Below are 26,768 nucleotides of genomic sequence, written 5' to 3'. Positions count from 1 at the left end.
TACTCATGTAGACAGGAGGGTGCATGGGAGCAGGCGCCCCAGGCAGGCAAGGCTGGTGGCCAGACGCACAGCAGGAAGGTGGAGCAGCAGCATGCGGGAAGTCTTCTGCCTCGGCATCTGGCAGCTGTTCTTTGCTGATAGCTCAGGAGAGGTGCACAGGAACCACAAGTTTTGTGTGGTCAGACACTTGTTCCGTGATAACACTGAAGGATGTCGTCCAAACTGCCCAAAGCCGATTAACCCCACTGATAAACAAGACTGTTTCCTACCCTGCGGGATGGAAAACAAGAAGCTCTTTATTATTATTACAGTTGAAAAAAAAAAAACAACCACATAACCCAGCTTACCATTTTAACCATCCTTAGCAGTGCTAAGAACCAAACCAGAGCCTTGCAACATGCCAGGCAAACCCCACCACTTAGCTGAGAGACCTCTAGAACTTTCTCTCTTTCATTACATGCACATGTGTGCTGCAGAGTATGGAGGTCAGGTCTCACCTTCCACCCTGTGGGCCCTAGAGATTAAACTCAGGTCATTAGGCTTGGCAACAGGCACCTTTACCTACTGAGCCATCTTGCTGGCCCCCAGGAACCTTCTTCCAGTTTGCAAAACCGAAACACTATCCCTGTTGGACACATTTTGTTGCTTCTCCATCTCCTTAGTCCTTGGTCCCACCGGTCTCCTTTGTGTTTTTGTAGAGCTGACCACTTTGCATACTGCAGGCAGGTGCTGTCATCTTAGTGCCCATCTCCCAGTGACAGGTTTGTCTTGCAGGCATAATGAAAGCAACACCTTGTCGCGTGTCTGTGATGTGGCCCCCTGCTTCCTTCCTGTTCTTGAGCAAGACCAAAAAGCTAAAAGGCAAATGTTCAGCTCAGAGCATCACGTGACTGAGTGTCTAGACAGGGCTGTTTCTAGTGTCGGGGAGGTTTTAAAGCCTGTGTTGATGGTTCCCTTCCAGAGAGCGCAGAGATATGCTCAGCAAGTCTTACAGAAGGAATGCCGGCCCAGGTTCGCGAAGACAGCCATGGCTCTGTTATTTGAGCACAGGTACACCATGAACTTGGAGCCTTTTGTGCAGAAGGCGCCCAGGGCCAGTGAAGCCGAGCTCAAGTACGACCCTCCGTTTGGATTCCGGAAGCTCTCCAGGACCGTCCAGAGCCTCTTGGATCTGCTGCCCGAGCATGACGTCCCCGAGCACTTGCGAGCCAAGCACTGCAAGCGCTGCGTGGTTGTTGGGAATGGGGGCATCCTCCGTGGACTAGAGCTGGGCCACGCCCTCAACCAGTTCGATGTGGTGATAAGGTATCTGCTCAAAACCAGCCTTTCTCCTCTAGAGTTTACTCGGGGACAGAGGGGAGCACCAGAAGCTCTTCAACAGCCCTGCTTCAACTCTTGGGGGTGTTGAAACAAAACCACAAATGGCCAGATGTGGTTATCCTAGATTCGATATGTTGTGGGCTGGAGTCATTTGCCAGGCCTTTCAGAAGAGGGAGGCTTGGAGGGATGGGAGGGCTTGGTAAACAGTACGGCTAGGCAGGGGCTACAGAGCGGTGCGGGGTCCAAGGACGATGGGGGACACCTTGGCTCTAGGAGCAGGGTTTAGGGATAGTGAGTGTGCCCTGGGAGGCAGTGCTAGGAGGACAAACAGCCTCCAGGGCAGTTAGAATGCAACGCAAGGAGTAGACAGCCATCCTGGGGTTTTTGACTTACCTAACTCTTTAAATGGCGTTTTGTTTGTTTGCTTACTTGTTTGGTTTGGGGCTTTTATTTGCTTGTTTGGGGATCTTTTGTTGGGTTTTGGTTGGTTGGATAGATGGTTGGTTGGATGGTTGGTTGGTTGGATGGTTGGATGGTTGGTTGATTGGATGGTTGGTTGGTTGGATGGTTGGTTAGATGGTTGGATGGTTGGTTGGTTGGATGGTTGGTTGGATGGATGGTTGGTTGGATGGATGGTTGGTTGGTTGGATGGTTGGTTAGATGGTTGGATGGTTGGTTGGTTGGATGGATGGATGGTTGGTTGGTTGGATGGTTGGTTGGATGGATGGTTGGTTAGATGGTTGGATGGTTGGTTGGTTGGATGGATGGTTGGTTGGTTGGATGGATGGTTGGTTGGTTGGATGGTTGGTTGGTTGGATGGATGGTTGGTTGGTTGGATGGTTGGTTGGATGGATGGTTGGTTGGTTGGATGGTTGGTTAGATGGTTGGATGGTTGGTTGGTTATGTCCATCGTTTGCTCTTTAGAGAGCATAGGAAGCAGAGGGCTGGGGCAAGGAAAAGAAACCAGGAAGCAGCAGAGGGGGAGCCACAGGATCCTGAGAGTGGAGCAGAGTAGGCCAGGTCCTATAGGGGTCGGTGGTATGGAGCAGCTGCCATCCACTCGGACTTTGTGGTGCCCGGCAGTGTTAAGTGCTTTTTTCTCAGAAATAGCCCAGCAGGTGACATCACAAGTAGTTGGTGCCACCAAAGACACAAAGGTATCAGTCTCTTACTGCTTAAATACAAGGTCTAGAGGCTTCTAGAACCTTGTACCTGGCTCCATTTGAGAAGACAAATTAATGCTTTTGTGCAACTAGCACTGTGCGTGACAGAGCCAGGAACCCCCACCCATATGGTGGTGCACGGCTAGGCTGTGGGAAAGAAGCAAGTAGACCGGATGCAGACAGTGCAGACCTTCAGTTCCAGGACAGGGGCTAGCGGACATGAAGCTGGCTTAGAACGACCGCAGTGTGTGCATGTGTGTGTGTGTGTGTATGTGCGTGTGTGTGTCTGTGTGTGTGTATGTATGTATGTGTGTGTGTGTGCGTGTGTATGTGTGTCTGTGCATGTGTATGTATGTGTGTCTGTGCATGTGTATGTGTGTGTGTGAGAGAGAGAGACAGAGACAGAGAGAGGAGTCGGGTGGGGATGGATTAGTGAGGGACCCTAGCTGGTGTGGGGACAGGGCTAAGACAGCTGGGAGGGGCCAGAAATGATGCTCAGTGTCCTGAGGTGGCAACACTGGGCATGAGGACTTCAAGAACAGGGAGGCTCCTGTGCACCAGTGACAGTGAAGGGTGCTTGGAACCTGGTTAGAAAAAGAAAGACTGGTTAAGAAGCCTTTTTACTTTCATAATTTTGCGGAGGTAGTACAGATAATTCCCGTTTACCTTCTCCCAGATCCCTGCTTGCCAACACTTTACCCATGTGCTTGCTTTGCCTGTGTCTGTACAGATGCTCCCTGGCTTACAAAGAGGCTTCCTCCTGCACACCCAGCATAAATTTCCATCAAAAGTGCATTGAGGGGCAAGGACTGGGGTTTAGGTCCCCAGAATCTGAGTGAATGCCAGGGAGGCCTGACAGCCCAGCTGTAAATGTCAGGCTCTGTAATTCCAGGCTCAGGTGGCAGAGAGAGGGAGGGGATCCCCGGGCAGGCTGGCTAGCTAGACTAGTCATCCTGGTGAGCTCTGGCTTCAGTCAGTAAGGCAGAGAGCCATTGAGGAAGACCGCTTCCCCCGTCAGCCCGTTCATGCATCTGAGGGGAGGGGACACACGGACGCTGCCCAGCCTACTGGGTGGGCATCCTAGCATGGTCATAAGGCACAGTGCAGAGTGCCAGTCATTTCCCCTCAGGTCCGTGTGGCTGCTACCCTGTGGCATCATTAGAAAGGTATCAATGCCATACATGTCCCCAGCCCAGGAAAAGATCAGGATTGGGTTTCAGTCAAGTGCTCACTGCTTTTACGTGTCATAAGGACTTCAAGGTGCTCCTTGGAAGCCGGAGGCCGTCTGTGCTGTTGCTCTCTGCCAACCCTTTCTGGAAGCTGCAAGTAGCAAGCCCTAAGAACTTGAATGTAACTTTCCTGGGAACAAGGACGCGACACTCAGGAGCAGAAAGCTAACATACAAAATTAATAAATTGTATCCATACATTAATGCTTTCAGGCCTAATCTATAGACTTTATTCACATTTATCTGTTTATGTAAATAATGCTCTTCGTTTTCAAAACAGAAGAAAGAGAACAGTCTGGCCCAGTGCATGCTTTGGCCTATTGAGTGGCCTGATTTCATAACCAAGGGATTTGGTGTTTAAGATCTGGAAGAAGAAGTAGCCACGAAGTAGAAAAGTTAGACACAACTGTGTGGCAGACACTTCTATAAGATTTCAGAAGAGCATTAGCTAGCCAGGCACAATGGCACATCTCTGTAACCCCAAGTACTTTGGAACTCTGGCAGGAACTCTTAATTATCTGAGCAAACAGCAGATTTTCAAAGAAATTCCTATCCAGGAAAGCCCCAAATGCCACGTGTCTTAGATGAGCTTAAAATACAAGGATATATCAGACCGCTTAAGTTGACAGTCTAGGGTTACATCCTGGTGTCCCACTGTGGACTGCAGGCCGCGTAGGGCACAGGGCCGCTGACTGGGACGCTTACTCCACCGACGTCCTGATCGTGGAAGACATGGGATAGGATATTGGGGTGTCACATGGTATGACAAAATGGTTAATGGCTTCCTTTGTTAATCATTCCTCCTCCCCCTCCTCCCCCACCTCTCCCTCCTCCTCCCCCTCCTTCCTCCTCCTCTCCCTCCTCCTCCCCCTCCTCCCCCCACCTCTCCCTCCTCCTCCCCCTCCTCCCCCCACCTCTCCCTCCTCCTCCCCCTCCTCCCCCACCTCTCCCTCCTCCTCCCCCTCCTCCCCCACCTCTCCCTCCTCCTCCCCCTCCTCCTCCCCCTCCTCCTCCCCCTCCTCCCCCACCTCTCCCTCCTCCTCCCCCTCCTCCCCCACCTCTCCCTCCTCCTCCCCCTCCTCCTCCCCCTCCTCCTCCTCCCCCTCCTTCTATTTGACTAGGTTGAACAGTGCACCAGTTGAGGGCTATTCTGAACATGTTGGAAATAAAACTACTATAAGAATGACGTACCCAGAGGGAGCACCACTGTCGGATGCTGAATACTACTCGAATGACTTGTTTGTTACTGTTTTATTTAAGAGTGTTGATTTCAAGTGGCTTCAAGCAATGATAAAAAACGAAACCCTGGTAAGAACTGAAATTCTTTTTTTTCTTTCTTTCTTTTTTTTTGTTTTTTGTTTTTTGAGACAGGGTTTCTCTGTGTAGCCTTGGCTGTCCTAGACTCACTTTGTAGACCAGGCTGGCCTCGAACTCACAGCAATCCACCTGCCTCTGCCTCCCGAGTGCTGAGATTAAAGGCGTGCGCCACCACCGCCCAGCTTAGAACTGAAATTCTTCTGTCAGTCAGACATTGGTAAAAAGTGGGAGCATCTTGGATCACAATATGGACTTTTCTTTTTAAATAGACACAGTAGAATACATACTTTTGTGTTGCCTTTCAAATTATATTCTCCCTCTTTGTAGAAACCCCTCAGAACTCTTGCTGCAAAATGCTTTCAGAATTGGCCCGTAGAACTGAAAATGCAGCTCAGGTGGTAGAGTGCTTGCCTGGCGTGCATAAGGTCTGGGTTCCGTCCCTAGCGCCACATAAAGCCGGGTATAGGGCTGCACACCTGTTATCTCAGCACTTGGGAGGTGGGGTCAGGAGGATAAGATCTGAGTCATCCTCAGCTACATAGAGTTTGAGGCTAGCCTGGACTACATGAGACCCTGTCTTAGAAACAAAGAACCCAAGACTAGGAGAAGACTTTTATGTGAAAATGATGGTCATAGCTAAAGAGGTACCATACTTATTACCAACCTTAGGACCACACTTGCTCATCTGAGGTTGATCACCTTGTTTTCCAGACTTGGAATTGAATGGCTTTAGTGTTCATAATGCGCGCGCGCACAAACACACACACACACACACACACACACACACACACACACACACCCCTATACCTATATATCCCAAAGTTGTGCAAAATGCTGTAGTCAGGATCCTCTCATTGGAGTAAATCCAGAGCCTTCTAGAAAGGCAGAGACTCCCACTTGGTCAGACTCCTGCTCTTGTCTTTCAATAATCAATTAACATTACTTTGTGGTTTTATCCACTCAAGTGAAGTAATTTTCAGAGCTCAGTCATCAAACCAATCACAGATATCTATCTGCACAACTAAGGATGGGATCAGCGGAGTTGGCTCAGAGGGTAAAAGCGCCTGCCACCATGCCTGACAACCCAAGTTCAATCCCCGGGAGCTGCATGGTAGGAAGAGAAGAGAGACTCCCGAGACCATCCTCTGGCCAACACACACACACACACACACACACACACACACACACACACACACGATATGGTTAAAACACACACTAAGTTAGTAGGCCATACTATGTGGTGGAGCAGCGTATAGCTCCAGAGCCTGAGCTGCTGCGGATTATTGTGATCCTCTGGATTTTCTAATGCGTAGAACTTCTGATGGAAAATGAAGTGGCCCTCAGCCAGTTGCTAAGCAACTCCATGAGACCAGGACATAAAGTCAGTGGAAAGCGGGTACGAGGTGAGGACCCATTCAACCAAGCACTCCCAGTGCTCAGTACCCTCAAGTCCAGCCGGTTAATTGGTCTTCCCCGGGGACTGGTTCTGTCCCTTCTGCTCAGGTCTGTGCCACCCTTGTAAATTGTAAGTTTCGGGGTTGCACTACGGGGTTTCCGTGCATTTAGATGACTAGTCTCCAGTCAGCTGAGTCCAGCCCATGACCTGGCCTGATGAGCAGTGAGTGTCTTCTCACACTCTGTTGACAGGACAGCATCATTAAGCATCCCTAATGGTTGGTTGCATTCTTTCCCCAGCCATTTTGGGCTCGGTTCTTCTTTTGGAAGCAAGTGACAGGAAAAATCCCACTCCAGCCGAAACACTTCAGGATTTTGAACCCAGTTATCATCAAAGAAACGGCCTTTGACATCCTCCAGTACGCAGAGCCTCAGTGGAGATTCTGGGGTTCAGATAAGGTATTTTGTCACTTACTCAGTTAACTTTTCTTGATGTGCAAAACAAAGCAAAACAAAACAGACTTGTTCAAGTTTCGTGTGGGATCCTCCCTTTAGAACAGCAGCTCTCAACCTGGGGGTTGACAACTCCTTTAGGGACCAAACGACCTTTCACAGGGGTCACACATCAGGTATCCTGCATGTGAGACACTTACATTATGATTCATAACAGCAGCAAAATTATAGTTATGAAGTAGCAGTGAGATCATTTTATGCCTGGGGGTCACCATGACATGAGACACTGTGGTAAAGGGTTGCAGGGACCCTTTAGGAGGGAAACCGACTCACTGACCAGGTGAGGCCCCGTGTGATGGTTCTTACCCTCCTGGGTGCCAGGGCTCCTCCTGGCTGAATTAGCCTTCTTCCTGGCTGTACTCTTTAGAATAGTGACCCTTACGTTACTGAGATGTTGATTAAGGTAATGTTGCCCCAGGATCACACTAAGAAGCACTTTATTAATTTTTTAAAGGTTCTGGATATGTTATCTCTACAAGATACTAAGAATTGGTACTTACCAGCACTTTACATATGATCACAAATGGAGTTCACCCTCTAAGACAGGGCTTTTCTGTCTGGCCCCATCCCAGACACTCAGATGCTATTGGTCAGTGTTGTGGTCTGTACCCAGATGATTTACTTTGTAGCCTAATTTGAAAGCCTTTTTGTTCTAGGTCATTGAGGAGGTGGCTAACCTGCAACTAGCATGTGCCACCAGAAGGGGACGCTGTGGAGAATGCTTTTGTTTGTTTGTTTGTTTGTTTGTTTGTTTCTGGGTGGGGGGGCAGGGCATAGTTTTTTTGTTTGTTTTGTTTTGAGACAGGGTTTTTCTGAATAGTCCTGGCTGTCATGGAGCTTACTTTGTAGACCAGGCTGGCCTTGAACTCATGTAGATCTACCTGCCTCTGTCTCCAGAGTGCTGGGACTAAAGGCATAATGCCACCACACCCGGCTTGGAAATCCTTCTTAAATAAGATTTAGCACATGTACAACCAAGTAAAAATGATCAAAATACAAAGCATTCTTCTAAAAGCTAAAACAAAACAAGAGCATAAATAGACAAAAATTAAGAATGTTTGGCAAAAAAATAAAATAAAATAAACAAAAAATACATAATAAAATATTCAGTGCCCAGTAATTAAATAAAAACAAGTTAGAGCCATGTTGGCCTTTTTTTTTTTTTTAACCCACTTTCTTTGTTGTAGTTTATTTTGGTATTTTTTGAAATAGACTCTCACTAAGTGACAACTGGTTGGCTTAAAACTCACTAGGTAGATCAGACTGGCCTTAAAATTCTCTTCATTCCCCTGCCTGTGCCTCCAGGAATTACAAGCAGGTACCAACACCTGACTGGGTTTTGTTCACCTCAGAAAAATCTAAAGGGCTTGGTAAAATCTTGGTCTGGCAGTAAGGCAGGTAGAGTAAACTGACTTTTTTCCTGTGTGGGTAGTATGATTTAACTTAAAACACAGCCGGTCAGAGATGGAAAGATGGCTCAGCAATTACGAGCACACACTGTTCTCTCTGAGGACCTGAGCCCAGGTCCCAGCACCCACATCAGACGGCTCCCAACAGTGTGCACTCCACTTCCAGGGCATCCCGTGCTGGCCTCCTTGGGGACACACAACACACCCTACGTTCACACTACATTCACATACACACTTACACACAAATTATAAAGATAAAATCTTGTTAAGTTATAAAATAAGAATTATCTTGCCTGGGCACTGTGGCCCACCTGTCATTCCCATGCTTAGGAACTTAAGGCAGGTTCAGGGGTAGACTCAACTGCATAGTGAAACTCTGCCTCAAAAAGAGTGGATTTCCCTTTACCCAGCAATGTTACTCTAAAACCTTGATTATAAAGGTTTTATTGATTAGAAGAACCTTCACGCACAGGCGGTTAAGAATGTTCATCATGACATTAGTAGCAAAATGCTGAATAAAACATAGACTGAATATTTATCCCAAGGTGATTTTTTTAGGAGGTGGGGATGTAGTTCAGTTGATGAGTGCTTGCCAACACTAGCCAGTCCCTGGATTCGGTCACCAGAACCACACAGCCAGCCACTGTCTGTGTGTACACTGTGGTAGAAAAATATAAAAATATCTAATAATGTTTATTATAAAATCAGCCTATAATTATTACAGTGGTATTATCTAGCCCACTATCATAATCAGTAAAGACACGGACACCTGTTGTATTTTACAGTAGCCTCATTTCCCCTGGGACTGGACAGATATTAACCCTCTGAACTACTCTTACCATTTTCCAGGCCCTATCCCTGACATCCAAGCATACACAGTGACGTGTGCGTCCAAGTGCACAGGTGCACACACACATGTATTTACAGGCACGCACGCGCGCGCGCACACACACACATCTTAAAAATATAAAAACACAGTCAGTTGAACTGTAAAGATCAAGAAAGAACTAACATTTAAGTCCTTAATTCTGGTGTGGCTTAGCTGCTGTGTATATAAAAATGATCTGGCAACAGCAAATGGTAGCCTTTTGGAAGGAGTGAGAGTCTAACAAGGGAGAGTGTGCCCCACAGGCTCCAGAGGCCGTGCGTGCCCTGGGAAGGACCACCGGGGGTCCGCTCTGAAGTAGAGTTTATAAGCCCTTACCGCATACATACAGGTAATATCATATGTACCCAGCAGGTTTTATTTAGGAATATACATGTATTATACGTGTACACATTCCTGCAATAACAGTTACTGACAAGGGAAGCCATGATTGCAAGGCAGCCGGGAAAGGTATGTAGGATGGTTGGGGGGAGGGGGGAAATGTAATTATGTTATAATCTCAAATTTAAAATGACTAAAAAAATTAAAGTATTGGGCTGGAGAGTTAGCTCAGAGGTTACGAGTGCCGCCTGCTCTTCCAGAGGTCCTGAGTTCAATTCCCAGCAATTACATGGTGGCTCACAACCATCTATAATAAGATCTGATGCCCTCTTCCAGCATGCAAGTGTAGATGCAGGAAGAAGACTGTATACATGAATAAATCTTTTTTTTTTAATTAAAGTACCATTTTTTAAAATTAATAAACTGGTCTGTGTTCTCTCCAGAACATCCCCACGATCGGTGTCATTGCGGTGGTCCTAGCCACACACCTGTGTGATGAAGTCAGTCTGGCGGGCTTCGGATACGACCTCAGCCGACCCAGGACTCCTCTGCACTACTTTGACAGTCAGTGCATGAGCGCCATGAACTTGCAAATCATGCACAACGTGACCACAGAGACCAAGTTCCTCCTGCGGCTGATCAAGGAGGGTGTGGTGAAGGACCTCAGCGGGGGCATCCAGGGTGAATTTTGAGCACAGCAAGCCTTACTTAGAAATGCAGCTGAGCCGGGTGTGGTGGCGCACGCCTCGGGAGACAGAGGCAGGTGGATCGCTGTGAGTTCGAGGCCAGCCTGGTCTACAAAGCGAGTCCAGGACAGCCAAGGCTACACAGAGAAACCCTGTCTCGAAAAACCAAAAAAAAAAAAAAAAAGAAAGAAAGAAAGAAAGAAAAGAAAAGAAATGCAATTGAGAGCTGTGAGCAGACTCCACATGCATTTCACCCTGCAGCTGCTTTGACACACAGCTGGTGTTTTTAAACTTAATTAAAAAAAAAAAAAAAGACAAATGTTTTAGCTCTTCACACTTCTCTGTCCTATTTATTTGAATTCAGGTGCTGGGTTTTGCACATTTTTATAAGTTTTTGTTGTTGCTGGTTTTTTGTTTGTTGTTTTGTTTTTTGGTTGGTTGGTTGGTTTTGTTTTTTTGAGGCAGAGTTTCTTTGTGTTGCCTTGGCTGTCCTGGACTCGCTTTGTAGACCAGGCTAGCCTCAAACTCAAAATGATCCGCCAGCCTTTGCCTCCTGAGCGCTGGGATTAAAGGTGTGCACCACCACACCTGGCTTATAAATTAATTTTAAGAATGGGATTGGAGGGCTAGAGAGGTGGCTCAGAGGTTAAGAGTACTGGCTGCTCTTCCAGAGGTCTTGAGTTCAATTCCCAGCAGCCATATGATGGCTCATGACCATCTATGGTGAGATCTGCTGCCCTCTTCTGGCCTGTAGGTGTACCTGCAGACAGAGCACTGTACAAAATAAACAAATCTTAAAAAAAAAAAAAAAGAATGGGATTGGAAAGACTTCAAAGAGAATTGTATGGGATGGTACTTTATTGTATTTTAAGGAAGTAATTTAATTTGCAAAAACTGTATGCATGTATTCTGCACAGTGAGTAGGTGATGAGGTGGGGGGAGAGGGGCCCTGCCCCTTTGACGATGGCCCAGATGCCATCCGCTGGGGTCCGCTGCTCTGTTTGGTAGAACTGATGGCGGAGAAGCTTGCTGTCTCCTGAATGACGGCTGTTCATCACCGCTGGCAGGCACAGAAGGCCGGGCACACTGGGAAAGTTCATAACTATGTCGTTTCTGCCCGGAGACTCACAGGAACCGACCGGGGCAGCAGTCCTGGAGGGAGGTTGCTGCTGGCTGAGCGGAGTACCGTGACGCTGCCCCAGGCTGCAGTAGCCATGTCTTACCACAGCATCAGGGCACTTTTAAACTTCTCAAGAAGGTGGTTTTGTTTTTTGTTTTTGTTTTTTCTGTCCTTCCAAAGCACTTAAGTATTATTTGCAGGACTCCACTGTTTGAGTATCAAAATGCTAACAAAGTGTTTGTTATCCAGAGCCATGAGCACGAGGCCTTCTCCGGGGAGGGTCACGTTTCTGATGTACTGGAGTGAAATCCTCCCATTGTTGTAATGTAAAAAAAAAAAAAAAAAAAAATTACAAATATCTGGCAGTGTATACCAAGCAATGTCAAATAAAAGAAAAAAAAAAAAAAGGAAAAAAAGTTTATGAGGAGCCTATGATCAAGTTACTTTGATGTTTGACCCTTTAGTCATTCATTGTAGGAAAATCTCTTCATTTTCCACTAAGTGGAAACCTCGCCCTGCATGCTGTATAGTGAGGGACAGAGTTAGGGTACCCCAGTCCTAGCTATTTGGTCCAAGAGCAGGGGCCCCTCTGGAGAGGTGATGGGTGTCTTTTCAACACTGACGAAGTCCCATGACCAAGGCAACTTATTAAAAGAAAGCATTTAATTAGGGTCTCGGGGTCCCAGAGGGTGTGTCTGTCAGCATCGGGACCCCGGGGGCAACAAGCAGGCAAGCCTGGGGCTGGAGCAGTAGCTGGGGTCTCGTGCCTCACCAGTGTGAGGCAGAAAGAGCTAAGGGTCCTCAAAGCTCACCCGAAGTGACACACCCCAACAAGGCCACACCCCCAATCCTTCCCAAACAGTTCCACCAGTGGGGGGCCAAGCATTCAAATGTGAGCCCATGGGGACAATGCCCATCCAAACCACCACAATAGTTAGGGGTCGCCTCCCCCCCCCCCACAGGCTCCAGCTTGTCTCTTAGTGGCCTAGTCTCTGGTGACAGAGGTGGATGCAACTGTTTCCATCCATCTGCTGCGCCGCTGCTCTGTAGTCGCCCCCTGCCCATGCTGTCTGGTGCCTCTCAGTTCACTCCACTGAGGCCCCAGGGAAACCTGTCCCGCAGTGCATTCTAACACCATCCCATCTCCCTCCTAAGGAGTAAGGAAGGAGAACAAGTCATTAACACAAAACCCCAAACCCAGGGCTGAAGGTTACAGCCCAAAGCGACTGCAGAGCAGGATAGATCTCTTTGGTTTGTCTCTTCTACTCTGGAAGGCAGCTTCCCTGTCATGTCTAGGAGATCCTAACGTGAAGTAGGAGTCTTCTGGATCTTGCAGTCTTACTGCTCCTCTTCTGCAGGGGGCCCTGAGCCTTGCTGAGTATCCCATGGTCACTCACTCACGTTTTGGCCTGGTGGGGATCTCTCTAAACTTTCATCTGATCTGGTGCAGAGAAACTTACTTACTTAGAGGTGAGCGCTGCACTTAAATATGGGTTTAAATATGTTTAGAGTACAGTTGAAAGATATGCCAGGCATGGTAAAGATATGCCAGGCATGGTGGCGCACGCCTTTAATCCCAGCACTCGGGAGGCAGAGGCAGGCGGATCACTGACTTCGAGGCCAGCCTGGTCTACAAAGCAAGTCCAGGACAGCCAGGGCTACACAGAGAGACCCTGTCTCAAAAAACCAAAGGAAGATACAAAGATGTAGCAAAAATGGCAGGCCCCCTTTGTAGAACCAAAAGTACCAAAGAACCAAAATAACAGGTTCTAGGGGTTCATGACCTCTCCGGCCATAGGTTTTGGCCAGGCTTCTGGTAGCAAGCATGACTTTTTTCCTATTGAGTGGGCCTTAGTCTAATTAAAAAGCTGTTGGTTATCCCCCAGCACATAAGTGCCACTTTCACTAATGAGGTGTCTTGCTGGGCTGGTCATCGGGGTTCTTCAGCTCAGCAGTGGATAGGACTGTTGATAACTTTTTCCCCTTACAGCTAAGGAAATAGCACTTTCCTCAGGGAGGAGGCATCCAGGTCGGTACCCACCCGCTTCATCCAAGTCCTGTGATAGAAGTGTCTGGTGTCTTCAGCAAGAAGCTCCGGGAGAGGCCCAAGAGCAAGGTCTAGAACTTCCACAGACAGTTTGGTTGAAGTGGTAGAGACCTTCTCACAGGCTGAATGCACTGATGGCTTCTGGGAAACGTGACATTCAAGCCTGCACCTGATAACACATTAGTTACTGTTCTCAAGACCGTGACAAAATACCCAACGGCCGCAGCCTGAGGTGTGGGGGTCGTTTTAGCTCTCAGTTGATGGGGTAGAGCCCACCATGGCCGAGAAGGCGTGGCTGCTGGAGCTGCTTCCGGTGATGGGAGTTTGCGGGGCAATCTCTCCACAGTTCGAGGACAGAGGCCTAGAGGCAGGGTCTGCCTCTAATCATGTAGGTCCCCCCCGGCAGCCTGCGTCCACAAGCTAGACCTTACTTTACAAAAGTTCTATGAGCCCCAACATGATACCCCCAGCTGGGGACCACGGGTTCACTCACATGAGCCTGTGAAAGGGATATGATGTTATATCCGAAGAGACAACAGCTTCTGTTCGTGTTCAGGCCTCTTCCTGTTGCCTCCTGTCCTCCACAATGTCCCTCTCACATCTACACTGTCTCTGTTCCTCTTTCACTTCTTCCTCACAGATAGTGAGCAAATTCTGTAGATAACTTAAAGGGCCTGATGGAGACCAGTTGGAGGTGGTGTGATGGCATCTTTAAGAACATTTACTGAAGCCAGGCGTGATGGCGCACGCGTTTAATCCCAGCACTTGGGAGGCAGAGGCTGGCGGAGCGCTGTGAGTTCGAGGCCAACCTGGTCTACAAAGTGAGACCCTGTCTTGAAGAAACAAAACCCTACCAACCTTTAATGAGTATTGTGCATGAATATGTGCATGGGTATGTGCATGCATGTGTGTACATGCAGGTGCATGCAGAGGTCAAAAGCCAGCCCCTGGGACTGTTTCCTCTGGCACTTTCTATCCACCCTTTAACTTTTGAGTCTTCCCAAGGCAGTCAGACTGGCAAGCCCTTGGCATCTAGCTACGTGATTTAATTATGTTTTAAACACTGTGACCAAGACAACTTACAGGAAAAAATAAAAAATAAAAGAGTTCATTTGGGGTAAAAATCTGTCTGTCATGGTGGAGCAGAGACAGCCGGTGGCAGGCATGGCAGCTGAGGGCTCGCGTCGGAATGACAAGCAGCAAACAGAGAGCTAGGCCCATCCGCAGTAATATATTTCCTCCAACAAGTTAGTGCCTCCTAAACCTACCCAAATAGCGCCACCAAAAGGACCAGGTGTTCAAACGCCAGAGACTGGGGTCCATGTCACTCAGGCCACCACACCAGTGTCTCTGCCTCCCTGGCACTGGAATTGTAAGTGTGTGGCAGCGCACCTGGCTCTGTTCACGTGGCTTCAGGTGTGTGGGGGAGGGGGTGCAGGGGGGGATGAGCTCAAGTTCTCATGTTTGTGCAGTTAAGAACGTCCCTGCCAAGCCGTCTCCTCAGCCCCCAACACTTGAGCGCTTCAGAGCGGAAATGCTCTGCTTTGCTTCCGAGTCCACCCCTGCCCTGACCCCAGCTCCATACCTGTTTGTCTAGGAACAGAGTTTCTCTAGCTTGTTGTAAGGTTGACCTCCAGTCACGGGAGTCACCTTCAAGTTAAAGAGCAGTCAAGGCACACAGGTGTGCCCTCCTGCCACCCATGCAATTGCTGGTGTTGGAGCAACTTGGGAGGGCCAGATGTGTCCGTACGCTCCCGGACTATGGGAGCGTTGAGTGGGTTTCACTCACTTTGGTTTTGCCTACGGAGCCTACTTCATCCTTACCTGGCCTTAGAGCAATGCTTGAGGCATGGGGTGACTATGGGGTGACTCGTGTATCTAGACAAAGCTCAGCTAAGAACCTCATAAAATCATGTCACGTGTGCGGGGCCCCTCGCTTGCTTCGTCAGTGTTCCTCTTGCTTTGTACATAAAAAAAGAAAAGCAAAGTCTGTTCCCATAGATCATGGTGCGGTGATTGTTAAAGGCCAGGACCCCTTTGTTTTAGCTACATTCCAGCCCTTTGATCCCTTACAAGACATCGAAGGGGTTGTAGAATTTGCCCTTTTTCTATCTCAAGAGAACATTTTAGACTAGCATTATAGCACAATGAAAGAATATGACTTAACGTCCTTTCCCCTGTGGGCTGACATCATCCAAATGTGTGATGTGTGTGTGTGTGTGTACGAGTGTGCCTGCGTATTGGTATATTCAGGGGGTGTGAACACACACTAGCACCCCTTCCTCTGGAGAGTGGGGTTCAACCTTCTGACTGTTTATTGACGCCTATTCTACCATGCAAGGTCTTTTCACAGAGCATGAGTTTGTGTCGGGACGCAGCGGACTTACACGGCTGGGGCTAACCCTGACCTCAGCCAACACTCACTGGAAGACAAAGCAAAGCAGGAAGGAGGGCTGTTCATTAAATGTGCACGCACAGATGGGTTTCACCATGTTTTCCACAGGCTTAACAGTTAACTTGCCTTGTCTGAATAAGATGTGTACTAGTTCTCAATATTAAGAAATTGCTGAGGCAGGCATAGTGGCGCACACCTTTAATCCCAGCACTGGGAGGCAGAGGCAGGTGGATCTCTGTGAGTTTGAGGCCAACTTGGTCTACAAAGCAAGACCTGGGACAGCCATGGATGTTACACAAATCCTGTCTCAAAAAACCAAAACAGACAAACAAACAAACAGAAAAGAAATTGCAATCTTCTGAGCAAAAAAGAGACATATGTACTAATGTGATACATAGATTAAACAATGTTCTTTTAGTTACTTTTCTTATTTTTTTATTTATTCATTCACTTCACATCCCAATAGTAACCCCCTTCCTCCCTTCTTCCCAGTCCCACCCTCCCTCCCTCTTCTCCCTTTCCTTTCATCCCTACTCTTCAGAAAAAGGAAGCTCCCCCACCAACCCACCCCCACTCATCAAGTCACATGATGAGGACTGAGGGCATCCTCTTCCCCTGTAGGCAGGCGAGGTAGCCCTGCCAGGGGCAAGTGATCAAAAACCAGGCAACAGAGTCCATGTCGGAGACAGCCCTGCTTCCCTTAATAGGGGACCCACATGAGGACCACGCTGCCCATTGGCAACATCTGTGTTGGGCGGCCTAGGTCCAGTCCATGAATGGGCCTTGGTTGGTGCCTCAGTTTCTACAAGCTCCCCCTGGGCCCTGGTTAGTTGGCCTTGTTGGTCTTCTTGTGGAGCTCCTGTCCCTTCTGGGTCTTTCTATCTTTCCCCAGCTTTTCACAAGACTCCCTGTTCTCTGCCCAATGTCAGCATCCGTTTGGATCTGGTGCTGAGTGGAGCCTCTCAGAGGACAGCTATGCAAGGCTCCCGTCTGCAAGCCGAGTATCCTTAATACTACCAGGGGTTGGCTCTCTCCCATGAGGTGGGTCTCAGGTCGGGCCAGGCATTGGTTGGACATTCCCTCAATCTCTGCTCTGTTTTTATCCCTGCACATCTTGTAGGCAGGGTAAGTTTTGGGTCGAAGTTTTTGGGGGTGTGCTGGTGTTCCCCTCCCTCCACTAGGAGTCCTGTGTGGTTACAGGGTGTCCTTTTCAGTCTCCATGGCCCCTGATACAAGGAGTCTCCGCTCCAGTCACCCCCATACCCTGGCGTAGGGCTCCAGCTTGTCGCGGAGACGCCCCCACCCACGGCTGCTCTTTTCTCTGCAGCCCCTCTGCCCTCCCACCCTGCTCTCCCCAGGTCTGATCTCCTCCTCACTTCCCTCTGCACTCCCTCTCCTACTCTGTCCCCTCTCTCCCCACTTCTGCTGTCTGTTCTATTTCCCCTTCTGAGTGAGATTTAAGCATCGTCCCTTGGGCCCTCCCTAGCACTTATCTTCTTTGGGTCTGTGAATTGTGGTGTGGTTGTCCTGTACTATATGGCTAAAATCTAAACATAAGGGAATATATACCATGTGTGTCTTTCTGGGTCTGGGTTATCTCACTCAGGATGATCCTTTCTAGTTCCATCCACTTGCCTGAAAATTTCATGATGTCCTTGTTTTTAATAGCTGAGTGGTATTCCATTGTGTAAATGTACCATATTTTCTTTATCCATTCTTCGGTTGAGGGATATCTAGGTTGTCTTCAGATTCTGGCTATTACCAATAAAGCTGCTATGAACATAATTGAGCAAATGTCCTTGTCATATGGGGGAGAATCTTTCTGGTGTATGCCCAGGAGTGGTATAGCTGGGTCTTGAGGTACAGCTATTCCCAATTTTCTGAGAAAGCTGCAGATTGATTTCCAAAAATGATTGTACAAGTTTGCACTCCCACCAGGAATGGAGCAGTGTTTCTCTTTCTCCACATCCTCGCCAGCATGTGCTGTGCTTGAGGGTCTTTGTTTTTTTGTTTTTTAAGACAGGGTTTCTCTGTGTAGCCTTGGCTGTCCCTGGACTCGCTTTGTAGACCAGGCTAGCCCTAAACTCAGAGAGATCCGCCTGCCTCTGCGTCTCAAGAGCTGGGACTAAAGGTGTATGCAACCAGGTCCTGCTGAATTTTTTAATCTTAGCTATTCTGACTGGTGAAAGATGGAATGTCAGAGTTGTTTTGATTTGTGTTTCCCAGATGACTAAGGACATTGATCATTTCTTTAAGTGCTTCTCAGCTATTTGAGATTCCCTTGTTGAGAATTCTCTGTTTAGCTCTGTACTTCATTTTTAATTGGATTATTTGGTTTGTTGGTGTTTAATTTCTAGAGTTCTTTATATATTTTGAATATTAGCCCTTTGTCAGACATAGCATTGGTGAAGATCTTTTTCCAGTCCGTGGGCTGTCATTCTGGTCTGTTGACAGTGTCCTTTGCTTTACAGAAGTTTTTCAGTTTCATGAGGTCTCATTTATTAATTGTTGATCTTAGAGCCTGAGCTGTTTGTGTTCTGTTCAGGAAGTTGCCTCCTGTACCAATAAGTTCAAGGCTTTCCCCCACTTTCTCTTCTAATCGATTTATGTTCCCGGGTTTATGCTGAAGTCTTTGATTCACTTGGACCTGAGTTTTGTGCAGGGTGATAAATATGGATCTATTTGCATTTTTCTACATGTAGACATCCAATTACGCCAGCACCATTTGTTGAAGATGCTTTCTTTTTTCCATTGTATGGTTTTGGCTCGTTTGTCAAAAATCAAGTATCCTTAGGTGTGTGGGCTTCTTTCTGGGTCTTCAATTCCATTCCATTAATCAATCAGTCTATTTCTAGTACCATGCAGCTTTTATTACCACTGCTCTGTAATACAGCTTGAAATCAGGGATGGAGATAGCTCCAGAAGTTCTTTTATTGTATCAGACTGTTTTTAGCTATTCTGGGTTTTTTATTTCTCCATATGAAATTTAGAATTTTTCTTTCAAGGTTTGTAAAGAATTTTGTTCATATTTTGATGGGGATTGCATTGAATCTGTAGATTGGTTTTGATAGGAGAGCTATTTTTACTATGTTAATCCTACCAATCCATGAGCATGGGACATCTTACCATCTTCTGATATCTTCTTCAGTTTCTTTCTTCAGAGACTTGAAGTTCTTGTCATACAGGTCTTTTACTTGCTTGGTTAGAGTTACTCCAAAATACTTTATATTATCTGTGGCTATTGTGAAGGGTGTTGTTTCTATAATTTCTTTCTAAACCAGTTTGTCATGTGTATACAGGAAGTCTAATTTTTATCTAGCCACTTTGCTGAAGGGATTTAAGAGCCGTAGGAGTTCTTTGGTGGAATTTTGGAAGTCACTTACACGTTCTGTCATGTCATCTGTGAATAGCAATACTTTGATTTCTTCTTTTCCAATTTGTATCCCCTTGATCTCCTTTAGTTGTCTTATTGCTCTGGCTAGGACTTCAAGTACTATATTGAAGAGGTACACAGAGAGTAAGCAGCCTTATCTTGTTCCTGATTACAGTGTGATTGCTTTAAGTTTCTCTCCATTTAATTTAATGTTAGCTATTGGTTTGCTGTATATAGCCTTTATTGTATTTAGGTATGTACCCTGTATCCCTGCTTTCTCCAAGACTTTTAACATGAAAGGGTTTTGGATTTTGTCAAATGCCTTTTTGGCATCTGAGACAATCAAGTGGTTTTTTTATCTTTCAGTTTGTTTATATGATGGACTACATTAATGGATTTTCATATATTGAACCACCCCTGCATGCCTTGCCTGGGGTGAAACCTACTTGATCATTGTAGATGGTATTTATGATGTGCTCTTGAATTTGGTTGGCAAGTATTTTATTAAGTATTTTTGCAGCAATATTTATAAGGGAAATTGGTCTAAAATTCTCTTTCTTTGTTGGGTCTTTGTGTGTTTTAGGTATCATGGTGACTAATGGCCTCATAGAATGAATCTAGCAATTTTACTTCTGATCTTATTTTGTAGAATAGTTTGAGGAGCATTGGTATTAGTTGTTTGAAAGTCTGGTAGAATTCTGCACTGAAACTATTTGGCCCTGGGCTTTTTTTTTTTTTTTAATTCAAGACTTTGTTGTTGTTGTTGTTGTTTTCTTTTAGTTACTTTTCTTAAAAGCATGTTGGGGGAAGGGGAGATTGGAGAGATGGCTCAGAGGTTAAGAGCACTGCCTGCTCTTCCAAAGGCCCTGAGTTCAATTCCCAGCAACAACATGGTGGCTCACAACCATCTATAATGAGGTCTGGTATCCTCTTCTGGCATGCAGGCATACATGCAGACAGAGCACTGTATACATAATAAATAACTTTTTAAAAGCGTATTTGTGGCTGGAGATGTCACTCAGTTGGTAACATACTTACCTGACATAAATGAAGCCCTCAGTTCAATCCCCAGCATAGACTGGGTACAGTGGCACAGGCCTCTAATTCCACACTTGAGGTAGAGGCTAGAGCAGTAATTTTCAACCCTCCTGACTGTTACAATGACAGTTACTCAGATCAGAGTAAGCCTGGGGACCTGAGCTTGATTCTCAGGTCTCACGTGGCAAAAGGACAGGATCTACTCCTGCACGTTGTCATCTGACTTCCACATATAGGCAGTGGTGTCCTTGTACATGCAAACAAACAAAATGGTACTTTATTAGGCTAACATTTAGAATGGGAAGAAATCGACTGTTAGCTGAAAGGAACTGAGAATTCTGATGCTCATCTGTATCTAAGACACACACTCTCTAGTAACTCTTTTTATTCCCTCCAAGGCACCCATAATAAGGCCTTGCTAATCATAGGCATTTGGGGACATGGGCTCATGTAGCCCAGCCTGGCCTCAGACTTGCTATGTAGCCAAGGATGATCTTGAACTTCTAAGCCTCCTGCATCCACCTCCCAAACGCTAGGGTAACAGGTGTGATCCTATTACTCAAAACCCCTGGTTTATGAGGTTCTGGATCAAAGCCAGGGCTTCATGAACGTTCGGTACATACTCTACCATCTGAGTACATCCCAGCCCCAGTAAATCTGTATTTGACTTCATATCTTTGATGGAATTTAAAGATGGACAGTGGATGGTCTAAGATGGTACACGACAAAGAGCTCCAGTCTAGTCCTAGCTCAGGGGTTCTTCTGTGCTATATATGCAATATACAGACATTTCTCCATTTGTAATTGTCCTACCAATGTAAGTAATGTCTTAGAACAAAGCAGGAAAACCTGAGTAGACCCATTTCATAGCTGGACACCTAGCCGTGCATTGAGTAGACCCATTTCATAGCTGGACACCTAGCCAGACACTGAGTAGACCCATTTCATAGCTGGACACCTAGCCGGACACTGAGTAGACCCATTTCATAGCTGGACACCTAGCTGGACACTGAGTAGACCCATTTCATAGCTGGACACCTAGCCGGACACTGAGTAGACCCATTTCATAGCTGGACACCTAGCCGGACACTGAGTAGACCCATTTCATAGCTGGACACCTAGCCGGACACTGAGTAGACCCATTTCATAGCTGGACACCTAGCCGGACACTGAGTAGACCCATTTCATAGCTGGACACCTAGCCGGACACTGAGTAGACCCATTTCATAGCTGGACACCTAGCCGGACACTGAGTAGACCCATTTCGTAGCTGGACACCTAGCCGGACACTGAGTAGACCCATTTCGTAGCTGGACACCTAGCCGGACACTGAGTAGACCCATTTCGTAGCTGGACACCTAGCCGGACACTGAGTAGACCCATTTCGTAGCTGGACACCTAGCCGGACACTGAGTAGACCCATTTCGTAGCTGGACACCTAGCCGGACACTGAGTAGACCCATTTCGTAGCTGGACACCTAGCCGGACACTGAGTAGACCCATTTCGTAGCTGGACACCTAGCCGGACACTGAGTAGACCCATTTCGTAGCTGGACACCTAGCCGGACACTGAGTAGACCCATTTCATAGCTGGACACCTAGCCGGACACTGAGTAGACCCATTTCATAGCTGGACACCTAGCCGGACACTGAGTAGACCCATTTCATAGCTGGACACCTAGCCGGACACTGAGTAGACCCATTTCGTAGCTGGACACCTAGCCGGACACTGAGTAGACCCATTTCGTAGCTGGACACCTAGCCGGACACTGAGTAGACCCATTTCGTAGCTGGACACCTAGCCGGACACTGAGTAGACCCATTTCGTAGCTGGACACATAGCCGGACACTGAGTAGACCCATTTCGTAGCTGGACACCTAGCCGGACACTGAGTAGACCCATTTCGTAGCTGGACACCTAGCCGGACACTGAGTAGACCCATTTCATAGCTGGACACCTAGCCGGACACTGAGTAGACCCATTTCATAGCTGGACACATAGCCGGACACTGAGTAGACCCATTTCATAGCTGGACACCTAGCCGGACACTGAGTAGACCCATTTCATAGCTGGACACCTAGCCGGACACTGAGTAGACCCATTTCATAGCTGGACACATAGCCGGACACTGAGTAGACCCATTTCATAGCTGGACACATAGCCGGACACTGAGTAGACCCATTTCATAGCTGGACACCTAGCTGGACACTGAGTAGACCCATTTCATAGCTGGACACCTAGCTGTACATTTTGTGGAAACATCATTGCTTAAGTTCACAAAACAGGTTGTGCACCCTGCTTTTCAGAGCCTAGCAGTTCTTGCAGGCTTTGACTTCCTTGAGATGAGTTGTATAACCTGAGATGGTCAGGTTATTTTTATCACAACAGTAAAAACAAAGCCAGGACAAAGAGTACTGGACTGGAAGTTGTTTCCTAGTCCAAACAGTTGTAATGAGCTGGGTAAAGCAGATTTAGAAGCCAAAACATGGGCTGGAGAGATGGCTCAGCGGTTAAGAGCACTAGTTGTTCTTCCAAAGGTCCTGAGTTCAATTCCCTGCAACCACATGTTGGCTCACAACCATCCATAATGAGATCTGGTGCCCTCTTCTGGCCTGCAGGTGTACATGCAGGTAGAAGACTGTATACATAATAAATAAATAAATAAATCTAAAAAAAAAAAAAAGAAACTGAAACATCTAGCTCAGTTGTATCACACATCTGTCGACTTTTATATAGAGGCCATGCTTGATGGTCTGGATGCAGTACAGACTTGGTCATTCTAAATTAGGCAGTTGTCTCTTTAAAGTATTGGGGGACAAATGATATTTTCTGCTTCTCAAGAAGAGAAGCAAATGAGTTTGAAAATTTGCACACGTGCACTCTCCTAGTCTGTTTGGTCTACTGTGACAAAGTGTGCAGGACTAGGAGGCTTACAAACAAAAGAAGTCCATTTTGCTCAAGGCTGAGGCCGGGAGATGGGGTGACAGTTAGAGTTAACTGTCAACTTGCCATATCCTACAGTCACCTGGGGAGAGTCTCAGCGAGACTGTCTACACGGAGTTGGCCTATGGTGCATCTGTGGGTGATTGATTGTCTTTCTGTTTTATTTTTTATTTACGTGTGTGTGTGTGTGTGTGTGTGTGTGTGTGTGTGTGTGTGTGTGTAGGGGGAGGAAAACTGAACATGAGTGGAGGTACTCACAAAGACCAGAGGAAGACACTGGATCCCCTGGAGCTGGAGTTACATATGGCTGTGAATGGTTCAACGTTGGTACAGTGGAACCCCAGCAACTGTGACTCCATCTTATTGCTGGACTTCATCTTAGGCTTGTCCTTAGGCTCAAGGTCACCCCAGTTACTGTTAAAACAAACAAACAAACAAACAAACAAACACAATCTGTTCCAGGAAAAGAATCATCCTAGGCCTGAGCCAATCAGGGGACAGCAGGAAATTACCTAACATCTCCAGATGTTAAACATTTCGTGGTCAGGCTTGACCAATCCCCTATCACCAACCCAAGCTTGGTAACTGTCAACCAATCCTGTAACTGCCCAACTGGAAACTCCCATTCTTTGTCATAAAACCTGCCTAATGGCAGTTCAGGGCTCTCCTACAGATCCACAGCTCAAGTTTAAATAAAGACCCCTTGCTTTTACATACTGCTTCGGACTCTTGGTGGTCTTTGGGGATCTAGCAATCTGGGCATAACAGGTCCTGGAAACTAAACTGCAGTCTCCAAGAGAGCAAGAAGTGCTTCTAACGTCTCCTTTGCCTGCTAAGCTGCTTTCGGTCAGGATATTTTATTATAGCTACAGAAATGAAACTAGGACAGTACTGCTTCAACTATTCAAATCTTGCTTCCCTTAATGCCTTCTGACCCTACCCCCAGCATCATTACCGTCATGTTGGAGATTATTTCAACAAATTTGGGAGAGGCACAGTTCACACACATGTGCCTGCACACACACACACACACACACACACACACACACACACACACCCTCCAATAATCAAAATTAAAGATTGAAAACCTACAAGAGTTTAGACTCACACAGAAGATTTTTTTGTTAGACGGATATCCTATTGATGGCTTTTCCTTCCCCATTTCTGCCTGTGGCCCACATATGTCACTTGTCCTCCATCAGGGAACACTGTGTGCTCTGTAATCATCTCAGGATGTCAAATGTGGGGAGGTCAGAAGGGCCGAACCCCCTGCTCTGCTGACTCATCGCAGGGGGGCTGATGAGAACAGAGAAAGCGTCTGTGTGGGAAAGATTAAGCTTTGTCACAGGTTGAAGCAATCTTGGTGGGCTTTACCCTTGGGGCACCCCATGAATACCTTGTGACAGACTGTTTGGAGCCTTCCTGGGCTTGGAATTCAGGAAGCCTACCTGGGAACCCCACCGTGGCTATTGTTTTCCTAATTGACCCTAGAAGGGAGAAGGAGACCGCCCTTTGCATGTGACTGGGAGGTGGGGGGGGGGGGAAGACAAGACAACAGGCAGAGGTGGAGAGAGCACACGGAGAGAGAGCAAACGGACCGGACCAGCTCGTGGGTCAGAGAGACACCTAAGGACCTGTCCCGTGGAACGGATACCGGAAGGTTCACTCTTCTGTCCCTTTAACCTTTTTTTCCTTCTTGTGTATGCTACTTGGGTTGTATAATAAAGTTTAATTGTTAATAAACAGAGCCAACACGTCTCAATGGTTTCTGGCTTCCCAGACCAACATTCCCTCCTGTGCAAAAGAGCCTGCCCGTTCCTGAGCAGAGCAGATGCCCCAGCGTTGCGCCATGCTCACCCGTGTGTTCACTTTGTTGTCTTTAGATTTATCCCCAGAGTCACTTTTGGTGGTTTCCTGACCTCACCGGTCTCACTCTGAAGCAACTTCAAGCTCTCCGCAGAACTTTCCCCAGGTTCAGACCTCCCCGAGCCCCTCCTGCGTGTGGCTCAGCTCCTCACAACCAGGAAGGCTCTTTCCTCTTCAGGAAGAGGTAGGGCTTGAATGACCTCCGAGGTGCCCTCTGCTGGGATGCTTACAAAAGGAATGTATAACAGCATGACCAAGTCAGGAAGTGGCAGGGTGGAGGGCAAAAACTTGGACGGTGTGGCAGATAGGCCTTGTGATAAAGCGGGCTCTGTAGACCACAGCCTTGCCCCTACTAAGCCGAGTCCCAGCCTCCTGCAGAAACAGACAGCTGCCCTTTTAGTGTTGTCCAGTCTGAATACTGCTGAAATATTTTAAGTATTCTTTACTTCAGTGTGAGTTAGAAAGGAAAAAAAAACACTTATATGAATCTGTTTATTTGTTTTTGGTGTCTCTCTGTGAATAAGGAAGTAATAAGTAACATCCTTAGTGGGACAACTTTACGTCCCAGTAGCTCAAAAGATGTCCCACTATATACCAGAAAGTCAAAAACTTCTGTCAACACACACTGATGGAACTGATTGTGAGCAAAGAGAGAGAAAATATTTTTGAAATGCTAGTCCGAGAAGCCATGATGGAAAGTCAGTGTATCCAAAGAATCGCCCTTCTGGTACCTTGCAGGGCCTTCTGTGTTGGATCACCCAAGAGCCCATTTTCCCCACTTGGCATTGCCTTGTGTGCTCTGTCCATGAGAAATGCACCCCCATGTTTTCCAAAACTGGGAACTGAGGTTGAGCTGATGATGGCTTTGGTTTTCACACACACACACACACACACACACACTGCGTATACCAGATCTCGGACTATGGGCCTGACACAGTGGAGGCTCCTGTGAAGGATACTCATGTCTGTGGTTCCGGCTGACTCTCCTGACAGACCATCCCATTTTTAGTGACATTTTGTGCAAACACCTGGAGCTCTGCTTACAGTTCCGACAGACACTCGTGGCTGTAGCTTAGTGCCCAGTAGAGCTTTCTCAAAGATGCTGCCCTGGGCTTCTGCCCTGCTCCATCAGAATGGCCACCATCAGCCCCTGCAGCCCACTGAGAGCCAAATCCCTATGGTAGGTTGCAAAAACCACAGGCTCAGAGCCATGTGTCAGAATTTCCGTCTAGAAGGGCAATGTAATTAAGCAAAGGTAGTGTAATGAGGGCATCGACGTCAGGCTTCCTCTAGGAAAATTCCAGGCTGGATGTAGAGATGGGGCCACCCACAGGAACTCTGACTTTGGAAGAAAAACTACCTGCATGTGCATTGCACACCCTCTGCCTTGCTTCTTCCCCTTCTCCTCCTCCTTCTCCTCCTCCTTCCTCTCTCTCCTCTTCTCTCTCTCTCTCTCTCTCTCTCTCTCTCTCTCTCTCTCTCTCTCTCTCACACACACACACACACTCACATATATAAAGTTGCAGTAATCAATATTAGGGTAGATTGGTGCGTGTGTGTGTGTGTGTGTGTGTGTGTGTGTGTGTGTGCTCACAGGTGTATGAGTGCACATGTGTTTGGTCGTACACATGTGTGCATGCATATGTGCACATGAGACTGATATCAAATCTTTGTTGATCTCTCTCTACATTAATCATTGAGGCAGCATCTCCCAGTGGACCCCCAAACTCACCAATACTGGCTAGTC

General features: G+C 47.1%; 1 protein-coding gene across 6 annotated transcripts in view; it reads left to right on the top strand.

Annotated features, from left to right (window-relative positions):
- ST3GAL5 (ST3 beta-galactoside alpha-2,3-sialyltransferase 5) overlaps positions 1-11,779 on the top strand; it is a 46,319-nt gene extending 34,540 nt beyond the window's left edge. For all 6 annotated transcript variants that reach the window (XM_084766888.1, XM_084766891.1, XM_084766893.1 and 3 more), the window contains 4 exons: positions 962-1,305; positions 4,833-5,019; positions 6,724-6,882; positions 9,996-11,779. In XM_084766888.1, the coding sequence (XP_084623014.1) occupies positions 962-1,305; positions 4,833-5,019; positions 6,724-6,882; positions 9,996-10,244 (939 nt within the window). In that variant the 3' untranslated portion in view covers positions 10,245-11,779. The remainder of the gene's footprint in view (positions 1-961; positions 1,306-4,832; positions 5,020-6,723; positions 6,883-9,995) is intronic.
- The last annotated feature ends 14,989 nt before the right edge of the window (positions 11,780-26,768 follow it).

Source organism: Acomys minous, assembly GCF_964271855.1.
Source record: "Acomys minous genome assembly, chromosome: 17".
Taxonomy (NCBI): Eukaryota; Metazoa; Chordata; class Mammalia; order Rodentia; family Muridae; genus Acomys; species Acomys minous.
Note: the sequence above shows the minus strand (reverse complement) of the source record. Positions and strands in the feature narration are given on the sequence as shown.